The following is a 13282-nucleotide window of genomic DNA, read 5'->3' on the forward strand; positions in this document are numbered from 1 at the left end:
GAACCCGTTCTACAGAACCATCCATGTATTACATTCTGAAGGCTCTTATTTTTGCCTCCACATTAGTCACTCAGTCTTTTTTGGCTGGTGGTCAGAGACCTATGGTGTCTCTAAGCCACGTCAGTCTTGTCTGTCATTTCGACAGGAAGCTGAGCATCACACAGATTGAGACACACACTGTGACATGATTCAGAGCAACAGCCCATGGCCCCTATGTATGAAGATGAATGGTGATATGAACATCTGAAGAAATGCAGACCCCAGCTTCAAAGACCTTGGCCTGTGCAGATCAGAGCACTCAGATCAAAGCAAATGAGAGATTATGATTCTGTTGTAGATCCAACCCCCCTCTTCCATCACCTTGACAGGAGTCAGATCACTAACTCGCTCTGGTCCAGGGAGTTTACGTGCGGCCGAGCCTGCCATTATGACAGGCCACCAGCAGTGCAGTGGGCTTGTGTTGGACAAAAACATATTTTATTCCTGGCTTCAATACTGCCATAGGCAGTGCACTTGTTTTTGGTCGCAGGTTCAAATTCGGCTTGAACTAAAGATACCTATTTCTGTGGCAGTCCAAATATCAATGAAGTGATTTCATTGGTTGAGCCAGAAATGAGCCTTGCTGTCACATGATTCACGATTGACAGTTTTGCCGCGAACATCAGTAGCTAGTTAGCTACATGACTTTCTTTAGAGAAGGTTAAATCTCTGACTTCTCTAGCTACTTGGCTAGACTTGATCGCTTCGTTTGTAATAACATTATTTAGCGGCTGTTAGTTATTTAAGACAACGTTAACCTATTCATTTTGACCCATTATCTGGCAGTTTAAATAAAACTAGTAAATTATCTCCGGTGACAGTCAGCTAGCTAGGCTAAAGTTAGCTAGCAACCGCGGGAGGAAAGGCAAGAAGGTAGGTTACAATACATTTACCTTAGATACATGACCAGTTACACAATAAAACAAACCATTCTGGTCTGCATTGATTTTCAGGGTGAAATGACGAGCGTGGACGTGATTTATGAAAAGATTCACTTCAGGCACGATCCGAAATGGTCTGTTCGTGTTCGCATGGGTCACCCGGACCAGGGCGGCTTGTTGATCTGCGTCGCTTGTGTCATTGAGATGATGGAAAGCAACAACGTTGCGGTATGATATCTAAATATTCAGCATGTTTTATTAACCACATATGGGTATTTCTGCTACAACAGCTAACATGACATAAGCTGCCATCAACCCTTATATGCACTTGGCTACCCCTGTTGTTCCATCATTTGTTTTACTGAGTGTCCAGGGTATCTTGAAAGGCGCAAATAAAATGTATGATCATTATAATGACATCTCTTGCCCTTCAATAGTCTGTGAGAAAGTCTGTGGCGCTGTCAGGGATCAGTGGGATCCTGAAGAGCTGTCCTGGGGCTCTGAAGGAGCTGCTACTGCAGGACCACAGGGTCTGTCTGCATTTCACAGCCTCTTTACTGGGTAAGAAAGATACACACACACACAATCAAACAAAGCCTGGATTTATCTCTACCATTATTTGACTGTTTTCCGTACAGGGATGCTTCACACAGTAGAGGACCCAGCCACTCTGGAGCAGGCCATACAGGGTAAGAGGAAAGCTTAAATGGCCTGATTATACACACGGTGGCTTGAGAATGCTCACTCTTTACTGACTAAATCATAATATCTTTGTACTATTGTCTCAACTTGTACCTCATGTCACCCACCACATTCTATAGCATGACCAGGTTCATTGGCTCTCCTAGTCTGGGTTGAAGAGAGATATGGGTTGTTGAGTGCCTCAGCAGAATTGTTAATTAGAGTTTCTTTTTTTGTTGCTGGTTATGGAACCACACAGGACCACTGTGTTGGAGCACTAACAAAATCACTGTGCCAGGGTAAAGTGTGATATGCACAATTTGCAAGTTTTGAAAACCGTGTCAATTGAGCTCCATGAATAATGCTATGATAAGTCTCTCTCTTTCTCTCTCTGTGTCTTGGTTCAGTGCTGGTTCAGCTGCTCTTGGAGTTACAGAGTGAACAGTATGTGTGCTACATCCTGGATGAGATAGACACACAAGTGAGTAATATCACACATACAGGTCTATCACTGTCTCTCTGATCCAAATTCACTCAGAAACAAAGAGACAGGAATAAATGCCAGGTAGAATCTCATGCCTACCCATCGTTTGTACACTAAGCTTGTCGATAGACTTGGATTTTCCACCGTTTTGGTCATCACTTTATTGGCTTTGTCTGTTAATATTAACATGTTTCTCTCGGTCCAACACTCCGTGCTTCTACACCTGCATTGCTTGCTGTTTGGGGTTTTAGGCTGGGTTTCTGTACAGCACTTTGAGATATCAGCTGATGTAAGAAGGGCTATATAAATACATTTGATTTGATTTGGATTTGATCTTTACACCAGCAGATGACTGGGTCTAGTACCAGAGAGACACACACACACACACACACACACACACACACACATCAGTTGGGTAAAGCCAGCTTGTTTGGTAAACAGTTGAAATGTTGGCTCTGTAGTCTGTGTTGTTGTGTCACCTTGGGAAACAGTAGAAACTCTAGTGTAAGCAGCAGGTAGTAGGGCTGACTGTAGGTTTGACTGGGGATGATAACAGCGGGCTGAGGTGTGGACAAGTCCTCTCACACTACTAGGAAGAAACGTAATTAGATTCAAACAATGGAATAAAGAAGTTGGTGCACCTTTGTTACTGGAGGTAATGGAAGGGTTGTGGACTAGCTGTCATTGACAGACGGACAGGAATGAAGTCACACTGTATTCTAGGAATAGATTGAATTGGTTGGTATGAATTTAGACACAAAAGTGCGTGAAAATGATTGTCGAGCCTCCTCTCTGTCCCACGTCCAGCTGTGTGACCAGTCCAGTGTGAGGGGTTTCCTGCCCACCTTCACCTTCTTGGGGAAGCTGGTAGATGCTGTTCCTTCCCTGCCACAGAGCCTGGCCTCCAGCCATGGTGAGACTGTGTACCTCTACCATCTCTCACCAAGCTCACATTAAAATGCTCTTCATCTCCTTTGTGCTACCTATTGAGTGTTTACCTTGGATCACCCTCAATGCGTTCTCTTTTATTCATTTATTTTACCTTTATTTAACCAGGCAAGTCAGTTAAGAACACATTCTTATTTTCAATGACGGCCTGGGGACAGTGGGTTAACTGCTTGTTCAGGGGCAGAACGACAGATTTTTACCTTGTCAGCTCTGACATATTTCTTTTAGCACCATTACCTGTGTAATGACCAGGTACTTGGTCCATTAGTCATTTGTATCTTAACTTAGGTCAGGTGGGGCTGGCATATTATTAAGAGGTTTTAGCCTGTGTGGTGGTGAGCTGTGTGTGTTATTGTGAATTTGCGTGTACTGGTTTTATAGTTTGGCCACCAGCCAGAGTTGCTGAAAAACAGCACTACTACTTTGACTGCCTGTCTGCCTCCTGCTGTAGCCAATGTTTGCAATAATGATGAAAATGAAACATTAATTGGACTGCGTGTCTGTGCCTTGCTTGTATTTGATATGCTGCCTATATAGCTGCATGTATAACTCCCCACTTGAGTTTTGCATTGGGGCAAAAAACAATCTGCATTTTAACCACATACAAGGCCCTCTAACTGCTATTTAGTCTCTCTGTGATAATGTTAGTAGCCTACAGCATGAGTAAGCTACCTGCAGCTGTTCCACGTCTGGGAACCCGAACGATCTAGGCAGCCGAGCTCGTATCCCGACCGGTAACCAGAGTCTGAAAATGGGCGAGTTCATTTTCATCACCCAGTGCCCAGATGCTTATGTTTGCAATACTGTGACAACAGACCTCAAGTTTGTACAAACATGTTGAACATGTATTTTTTGTGCAACATGTAAATAGCTGTATGTAGCCTAATTCCCACCCTGAAAAAATTAAATGAAATTGCGCTTATGCTTAATAACCTACTGGGGTATGGAATGCAATAGTTGTAACATGTCGAGCATGTCTTCTGTGTACAACGTTCATTGGAGATCAAGGGGGCGGGGGAAGCAGCAGCAGAGCACTGAGCAGCAGCCAATCAAGGAGAGGGGAGCGGCAGTGAGCGGAGCACTGAGCAACAGCTACGTAGGTAGCAGAGTGGGCAGCAGCTACATACAGTTGAAGTTGGAAGTTTACATACACTTAGGTTGGAGTCATTAACTTGTTACCACTCCACAAATGTCTTGTTAACAAACTATAGATTTAGCAAGTCGGTTAGGACATCTACTTTGTGCATGACAACAATTGTTTACATACAGATTATTTCACTTATAATTCACTGTATCACAATTCCAGTGGGTCAGAAGTTTACATACACTATGTTGACGGTGCCTTTTAAACAGCTTTTACATTCCAGAAAATGATGTCATGGCTTTAGAAGCTTCTGATAGGCCAATTGACATCATTTGAGTCAGTTGGAGGTGTACCTGTGGATGTATTTCAAGGCCTACATTCAAACTCAGTGCCTCTTTGCTTCACATCATGGAAAAATCAAAAGAAATCAGCCAAGACCTCAGAAAAAAAATGGTAGACCTCCACAAGTCTGATTCATCCTTGGGAGCAATTTCCAAACACCTGAAGGTACCATGTCCATCTGTACAAACAATAGTATGCAAGTATAAACACCATGGGACCACGCAGCCATCATACCGCTCAGGAAGGAGACGCGTTCTGTCTCCTAGAGATAAACTTATTTTGGTGCGAAAGTGCAAATCAATCCCAGAATAACAGCAAAGGACCTTGTGATGATGCTGGAGGAAACAGGTACAAAGGTATCTTTATCCACAGTAAAAAGAGTCCTATATCGACATAACCTGAAAGGCCGCTCAGCAAGGAAGAAGCCACTGCTCCAAAACCGCTGCAGGAGGGACTGGTGCACTTCACAAAATAGATGGCATCATGAGGAAAGAAAATGATGTGGATATATTGAAGCAACATCTCAAGACATCAGTGAGGAAGTGAAAGCTTGGTTGCAAATGGGTCTTCTAAATGGACAATGACCCCAAGCATACTTTCAATATTGTGGCAAAATGGCTTAAGGACAACAAAGTCAAGGTATTGGAGTGGCCATCACAAAGCCCTGACCTCAATCCTATAGAAAATTTGTGGGCATAACTGAAAAAGCGTGTGCGAGCAAGGAGGCCTACAAACCTGACTCAGTTACACCAGCTCTGTCAGGAGGAATGGGCCAAAATTCATCCAACTTATTGTGGGAAGCTTGTGGAAGGCTACCCAAAACGTTTGATCCAAGTTAAACAATTTAAAGGCAATGCTACCAAATACTAATTGAGTGTATGTACACTTCTGACCCACTGGGAATGTGATGAAAGAAATAAAAGCTGAAAAATCATTCTCTCTACTATTATTCTGACATTTCACATTCTTAAAATGAAGTGGTGATCCTAACTGACCTAAGACATGGAATTTTTACTTGGATTAAATGTCAAGAATTGTGAAAAACTGAGTTAAATGTATTTGGCTAAGGTGTATGTAAAATTCCATTTTGCCTCAAAACTTTTCCAGAAAATCCGGAACCGCAGCCTCTTCGTAATAGTTTTGTGTGTGTGGACATTCAGTGTTTTACTATTTTGTCTAAGCAGCGTGGTGTCATGAGTCCATGTGGACTGCCACTATTGACGGTGCCTGCCTGCCTGTCCGCGAGCTCACACCTCCCAGCTGATACACAGGCACTGAGGCCCTGAATAGAGAGGGAGAGAGACAGTACAGTAGAGGAGGAGAAACTATTCAGTACAGAGAACTCAACTCACAAATAGTAGCCCCAGCTTGTTTTTAATCATCTGTCGAATTGATGTCATTATTTTCCCTTACATTACTTTGCATAGTGTTGACATTACTTTGCATAGTGTTGAAATGCACAGGCAGATGTGTTTTCTCCCTCCTTTCTCTCCTCCCGTTTGTATTGTGGTGTGGCCAGACCTGGTTGGAGCCGGGAGTCTCTCCTGGCTGGCTGCCTCTGGAGTCTGACGGGTCTCTAACTCTCAGGCTGGCTGCCTCTGGAGTCTGACGGGCCTCTAACTCTCAGGCTGGCTGCCTCTGGAGTCTGACGGGCCTCTAACTCTCAGGCTGGCTGCCTCTGGAGTCTGACGGGCCTCTAACTCTCAGGCTGGCTGCCTCTGGAGTCTGACGGGCCTCTAACTCTCAGGCTGGCTGCCTCTGGAGTCTGACGGGCCTCTAACTCTCAGGCTGGCTGCCTCGAGTCTGACGGGCCTCTAACTCTCAGGCTGGCTGCCTCTGGAGTCTGACGGGTCTCTAACTCTCAGGCTGGCTGCCTCTGGAGTCTGACGGGCCTCTAACTCTCAGGCTGGCTGCCTCTGGAGTCTGACGGGTCTCTAACTCTCAGGCTGGCTGCCTCTGGAGTCTGACGGGCCTCTAACTCTCAGGCTGGCTGCCTCTGGAGTCTGACGGGTCTCTAACTCTCAGGCTGGCTGCCTCTGGAGTGTGACCTGCTCCACAGAGCAGCTGTGTCTGGGCCTCTAACTCTCAGGCTGGCTGGCTTGTGTGAGCAGCTCAAGCTGGCTGCGTCATAGTTAAACAAACTCAATTCAACAGGGTGTCTGACTGAGTCTGGTGTGTAGTATCAGCCTGCCATGCTTTATACACACAACGGTCTGTTCACCGCTACTCTCAGCCAAGAGTGTAGCTGGGGTTTAGTTCCTGCTTTGTTCACGGTTTGTTTTCTCACCCATCGGCCATCGCCCTTATGTTCTGTCTGTCTCTGCCTTATTGTGTGTATGTGTCTGTCTCATTTCCTCTCCCCCACCTCCCTTTTTTCATTCTCTTCCTCTCTCCCCTCCTCGCTCCCTCTCTCTCTCCCTTCCTCGCTCCCCCTCCCTCTCTCCCCTCCTCGCTCCCCCTCCCTCTCTCCCCTCCTCGCTCCCTCTCCCTCTCTCCCCTTCTCGCTCCCTCCCCTCTCTCCCCTTCTCGCTCCCTCTCCCTCTCTCCCCTCCTCGCTCCCTCTCCGTCTCTCGCTCCCCTCCTCGCTCCCTCTCTCTCTCCCTTCCTCGCTCCCCCTCCCTCTCTCCCCTCCTCACTCCCCCTCCCTCTCTCCCCTTCTCGCTCCCTCTCCCTCTCTCCCCTCCTTGCTCCCTCTCTCGCTCCCTCTCTCTCCCTCTCCCTCTCTCTCTCGCTCCAGTGCCCCTATTGGAGCGGTTGTGCTCCACGCTGCTCTACCCAGACGAGGGTCTGAAGGCCTCAGTCTTCTACGTGTGGCAGAGGGTGTGGGGGGCGGGGGGAGCGGCCCAGTCCCTGCCCTCCCCCCTCAGAGACAGGGTGTGTGTGCTGCTGATGCAGACCCTGTCCCACGCCTGCTCCTCTCAGCTTACCATCAACTGCCTGGGTGAGAACCATCATATTGTAAGGGGGCGGTGCTTATTACCATATAATAAGCGGTAGTATCATACGATATGTGCATGTAACCTAACATTTAGCATGAATCAGTGAATATGGAAGTGTGTTTTCTGTTTGTGCGTCAGGCTTCCTGAAGCAGCTGCTGAAGCTGGGTGAGGTGGTGTCTGTGCTGATGAACAGCCCCTGTGAGCAGATCCGGTCTGATCTGGATCAGAGCCTGGACCTGGACCAAGAGGCCCAGTCCAGCACCCAGCTCTCCCTGGAGCGCTGCTCACTGCCACTCATACTCAAAAAGGTTTTCACCAATCTACCACCATCTTTTGTTCAAATGTGATAGCAGCAGTAGAAGATGTCTTTGACTGATTACATTGCGTTTCTATAAAACGGCAGTGTTTGAAGACATTGTCATGACGACTAATGTGTGTGTTGTAGCTGTTGCTGTGTGGGGATGAGACATTGCAGGTGGCCAGTGCTCAGTGTATGGCTGCTATCCTGGTCCACTCCCCCAGCCAGTACTGTGCTTCCTTCATCCAGGCAGACGTACCCGGTGAGAGAACTTGTTTGAATGTCTGAGACGCCACTCTGTGAGCGTATCTTTCTCTCCTGTGTCTCATCATTCTCTCTCTCCCAGAGTTTCTGTTTGAGCGTCTGAACAGTGGCAGTGAGGTGCTGCTGTGGTCCGTCTACAGCTGTCTGCTGCTGCTCACTGAGGACCCGCTCTTCTTCTCTCAGTGTCACTCTGTCTACGGTGAGAGAAAGAGGACACATACACACACTCACAGTATGGCATCATAGAATTACTGAGCAAGACGTAAAAGTCACAGTGTGTTTGTGTGTGTGTGTGTGTGTGTGTGTGTGTCAGGTATTGAGTCTCTGGTACGCAGTCTGAAGGAGGCCCTGAGGCTGACTAACGTTGAGGTGCAGAGACAGGGCCTGCTGCTGCTCACAGAGATACTGGAGAGGTGAGGCATCAGGTCTGTCTACCTCATACATAACAGTAGAGAGGTGAGGCATCAGGTCTGTCTACCTCATACATAACAGTAGAGAGGTGAGGCATCAGGTCTGTCTACCTCATACATAACAGTAGAGAGGTGAGGCATCAGGTCTGTCTACCTCATACATAACAGTAGAGAGGTGAGGCATCAGGTCTGTCTACCTCATACATAACAGTAGAGAGGTGAGGCATCAGGTCTGTCTACCTCATACATAACAGTAGAGAGGTGAGGCATCAGGTCTGTCTACCTCATACATAACAGTAGAGAGGTGAGGCATCAGGTCTGTCTACCTCATACATAACAGTAGAGAGGTGAGGCATCAGGTCTGTCTACCTCATACATAACAGTAGAGAGGTGAGGCATCAGGTCTGTCTACCTCATACATAACAGTAGAGAGGTGAGGCATCAGGTCTGTCTACCTCATACATAACAGTAGAGAGGTGAGGCATCAGGTCTGTCTACCTCATACATAACAGTAGAGAGGTGAGGCATCAGGTCTGTCTACCTCATACATAACAGTAGAGAGGTGAGGCATCAGGTCTGTACATAACAGCTGGTCTATTTGACATTTTGTGAATGTATCGCAATTTGTCCTTTACATTCAGTGAAAGTGACAAGACTGGTCTCAGTGCTGAACAAGCACTAGAGAAAGGTGTGAGAGAGAGGGGTAATTTGACCTCATTCACAGTATCTCGTATTTTAAAATGTATTTTTATTTAACTAGGCAAGTCAGTTAAAAACAAATAGTTATTTACAATGACGGCCTACAGCCGTGGGTTGTTCTGAGGATTTTCCAGGTTCCTCTGGGCTGTCCAGCGTTGTTGTGGCAACAGCCTGCCTGACCACATCTCTAATGGTGCCGTGTGGCTGACATCAGAACATCACTGTGGAGCGTTGTGACAGAGAGAGGTCACAGCTGTTTATTATCTGTGTGTCTCTCTCCAGGCAGCCTGCGGGGGTGCGTCTGTTCCCCAGCGCTCCAGGGTTTGTGGCCGTGGCAGAGGCAGTGCTCTCTGGAGTCTGCTCCCCCAGTCTGCAGGTGGCAACACAGGCAGCCCACGCCGCCACCGCCCTCCTCAGGTACACAGACAGACGGACGGACGGACGCGTGCTGGCTGTGAGCACCACAAACATGAGCTACATGTTGATTTCTCTCTGTACTGTGTGTCTCTGTAGGGTGAACCACCAGTCCAGCCCAGTACAGTACAAACAGCTGGAGAAGCTGGTGGAAGACATTATTGCTCGGTGCACTGAGCTGCCCTTACCTGCCTCCTCACGGTGCCGAGTGAGTCAGTCTCTGTTCACCTTTGTGTGTCAGCAAGGGGGGGGGGGGGGGGACTCCACTTCACTTCAGGAAACACCATTGGAAATGTTTCTTGACTGTGTCTCTGTTACTCTCTCTTCCAGGTGAGCCTCAGAGGAGATGAGCCCAGCAGCCAGGCCTCGAGAGCGGGAGGGTTTCTACTCCAGGCCCTGGTCTGTTTCCATGCCGCCTGCAGGTCAGTGAGGCAGAATGCAATTGTTGCAGTCACCGATAACATTTACCCTCCGCCCCACCCCCCTATTTCCAGTGTGTTTAATGTGTGTCTGTGTGTTCCAGGCTAGTGGAGCAGTGTTCGTCTGAGCCTGGCCTGAAGGAGAATGTGTTCACAGCTCCATCCAAGCAGGTTCAGGGTCAGGACCCGCTGGAGTCCCTGTGTCTGTGTCTGCTACACTGCTGTGACACTGTTTGCATCCCCACCGTCACAGTGAGCCCCGCCCCCAGCACACACACATTCATGCACCATGTGTCTACACATTCACACACTGTGTGTGTGTGTGTGTGTGTGTGTGTGTGTGTGTGTGTGTGTAGAGGCATTGTGAGCTCGCCCCCAGCGCCCAGGTGCTCCAGCACTTCTTCTCCATCCTGTCGTACCAGTTCTCCCTTCTACCCTCCCTCATGCCCCTCTTCGCTGCCAAACTAGGTGAGGCATGTTGTCCGGGGGTAGGGGGATCATTGTTTTCCTCACCCCCAGGTAAAATGACTCATGTCTCCTCCTCCATTCTTCTTCCTCTCTTCTTTCCAGCATCTTCTGGTTTCTTCAGGCTGGCTCTGGAGCACAAAGCTGTCCTCTGTGCAGGAAATGGGTAACAGGAGAACCTGAGAACACACACACACACACACAGACCACTATCACCCCCCCAGACAGATAATTGCTAATGGCTCTGTTATAGTGTGGACTTGTTATTGAGTGGACCCAGTAAAAGTGCCCAGGAAAGTGAGAGGTGACACACAGAAGCTCACATCATTTTGTTTCAGTCTGGCCATGAAAGCTCTTCTCTCATCGGTGGATCAGTCTTGTCTGTTTTGTGTGCAGACGAAGAGGAAGCTCACAGGCCAGGCTGGCTATGTGGTTGTGGTTGTGCTTGAGGTTCACTAACTGTAACTCTCCCCTATGAGCTGTAATGAAACTGAGTCCAAAGTGCATTTGGATATTTTTTTAACTCAATTGAAATGCTAAGTTAGAACATTTACTGCACACAGGAGTAGGTTTGATACCATTATTATATACAGTGGGGAGAACAAGTATTTGATACACAGCCAATTTTGCAGGTTTTCCTACTTACAAAGCATGTAGAGGTCTGTAATTTTTATCATAGGTACACTTCAACTGTGAGAGATGGAATCTAAAACAAAAATCCAGAAAATCACATTGTATGATTTTTAAGCAAATATTTTGCATTTTATTGCATGACAAGTATTTGATCACCTACCAACCAGTAAGAATTCCAGCTCTCACAGACCTGTTAGTTGTTCTTTAAGAATCCCTCCTGTTCTCCACTCATAAAATTGTAGATCTGCACAAGGCTGGGGTGGGCTACAGGACAATAGGCAAGCAGCTTGGTGAGAAGGCAACAACTGTTGGCGCAATTATTAGAAAATGGAAGAAGTTCAAGATGACGGTCAATCACCCTCGGTCTGGGGCTCCATGCAAGATCTCACCTCGTGGGGCATAAATGATCATGAGGAAGGTGAGGGATCAGCCCAGAACTACACGGCAGTACCTGGTCAATGACCTGAAGAGAGCTGGGACCACAGTCTCAAAGAAAACCATTAGTAACACATTACGCCATCATGGATTAAAATCCTGCAGCGCACGCAAGGTCCCCCTGCTCAAGCCAGCGCATGTCCAGGCCCGTCTGAAGTTTGCCAATGACCATCTGGATGATCCAGAGGAGGAATGGGAGAAGGTCATGTGGTCTGATGAGACAAAAATAGAGTCTTTTGGTCTAAACTCCACTCGCCGTGTTTGGAGGAAGAAGAAGGATGAGTACAACCCCAAGAACACCATACCAACTGTGAAGCATGGAGGTGGAAACATTCTTTGGGGATGCTTTTCTGCAAAGGGGACAGGTCGACAGCACCGTATTGAGGAGAGGATGGATGGGGCCATATATCGCAAGATCTTCGCCAACAACCTCCTTCCCTCAGTAAGAGCATTGAAGATGGGTCGTGGCTGGTTCTTCCAGCAGGACAACGACCCAAACACACAGCCAGGGCAACTAAGGAGTGGCTCCGTAAGAAGCATCTCAAGGTCCTGGAGGGGCCTAGCCAGTCTCCAGACCTGAACCCAATAGAAAATCTTTAGAGGGAGCTGAAAGTCCGTATTGCCCAGCGACAGCCCCGAAACCTGAAGGATCTGGAGAAGGTCTGTATGGAGGAGTGGGCCAAAATCCCTGCTGCAGTGTGTGCAAACCTGGTCAAGAACTACAGGATACGTATGATCTCTGTAATTGCAAACAAAGGTTTCTGTACCAAATATTAAGTTCTGCTTTTCTGATGTATCAAATACTTATGTCATGCAATAAAATGCGAATGAATTACTTAAAAATCATACAATGTGATTTTCTGAATTGTTGGTTTAGATTCTCTCTCACAGTTGAAGTGTACCTATGATAAAAATTACAGACCTCTACATGCTTCGAAAGTAGGAAAACCTCCAAAATCGGCAGTGTATCAAATACTTGTTCTCCCCACTGTATAGTGTATAAAAGACAACATCTATATTTCTTAGTTGTCCCTCCCTCTCTTTTTTTTCACACTCACTCTTTCTCATCTCACGGTAGAAACCCAGCTCTGAATGCAGCCTGCTGTGGTTTTCTGCAGAGGCTCAGTGTGTCTCTTCTGTCCCAACCAGACCCTGCAGCCAGCATCCTCCCACAAGGTACTGACACAACACATTAGCCACGAAAAACACAGTAGCATTAAGGTTTCACGTCACACTAAAGCTCTTTGGTAGCACTTAAAGTCTGTGGAGAAGGCCTTTGGACTTTATTATGCCGGGTAACGTGTGGTGTGGATGTTCTGTTTGTGACTGATGCAATTCAATAATGAACAGGTCTACTGAGAGCTGGTGTCAGTGTTCTCTCTCTCTCTGTGTGTGTATGTATGTGTGTGTGTGTATGTGTGTGTGTGTTCCCCAGACTGTGAGGAAATAGAGGCTGTGTTGAGGTCCAGCCTGCCCTCTCTGTGTTGTCGTGTGTGTGAGTGGCCCTCTCTGCTGTGTGAGTCCCCAGGGCCCCAATGTGACCCTGCCGGCCCCAGGGCCACTCAGTACTGTCTGCTCACATTGCTGCACCTGGCCCTGCAGCATGGAGACAGGTACTTGGGGACATGTAGACACTGGCATAGTTGTATGGTTATTAACAACACGGCATTGCTTTGAAAGATGTCTGTTTACTGCGGCCAGTGATTTACATAGCAAGGGAGGGTTATGTATGTGTGTCTATACACTGAGTGTACAAAACATTAGGAACACTTGCTCATTCCATGACATAGATTGACCAGGTGAATCCAGGTGAAGCTATCATCCCTTATTGATGTCACTTGTTAAAT

At 47.3% G+C, this 13282-nt stretch overlaps 1 protein-coding gene across 2 annotated transcripts in view; it reads left to right on the top strand.

The window, feature by feature from the left end:
* The first annotated feature begins 640 nt into the window (after positions 1-640).
* LOC115110487 (meiosis inhibitor protein 1) overlaps positions 641-13282 on the top strand; it is a 35228-nt gene continuing 22586 nt past the window's right edge. For both annotated transcript variants that reach the window (XM_065006551.1, XM_065006552.1), the window contains exons 1-19: positions 641-912; positions 993-1148; positions 1358-1481; positions 1559-1609; positions 2009-2082; positions 2893-2998; positions 7197-7400; positions 7537-7706; positions 7844-7958; positions 8043-8159; positions 8274-8373; positions 9352-9486; positions 9583-9691; positions 9814-9905; positions 10007-10154; positions 10259-10370; positions 10473-10533; positions 12514-12611; positions 12871-13048. In XM_065006551.1, the coding sequence (XP_064862623.1) occupies positions 999-1148; positions 1358-1481; positions 1559-1609; positions 2009-2082; positions 2893-2998; positions 7197-7400; positions 7537-7706; positions 7844-7958; positions 8043-8159; positions 8274-8373; positions 9352-9486; positions 9583-9691; positions 9814-9905; positions 10007-10154; positions 10259-10370; positions 10473-10533; positions 12514-12611; positions 12871-13048 (2144 nt within the window). In that variant the 5' untranslated portion in view covers positions 641-912; positions 993-998. The remainder of the gene's footprint in view (positions 913-992; positions 1149-1357; positions 1482-1558; positions 1610-2008; positions 2083-2892; positions 2999-7196; positions 7401-7536; positions 7707-7843; positions 7959-8042; positions 8160-8273; positions 8374-9351; positions 9487-9582; positions 9692-9813; positions 9906-10006; positions 10155-10258; positions 10371-10472; positions 10534-12513; positions 12612-12870; positions 13049-13282) is intronic.

This window comes from Oncorhynchus nerka, linkage group LG21 (assembly GCF_034236695.1).
Source record: "Oncorhynchus nerka isolate Pitt River linkage group LG21, Oner_Uvic_2.0, whole genome shotgun sequence".
Lineage (NCBI taxonomy): Eukaryota > Metazoa > Chordata > Actinopteri > Salmoniformes > Salmonidae > Oncorhynchus > Oncorhynchus nerka.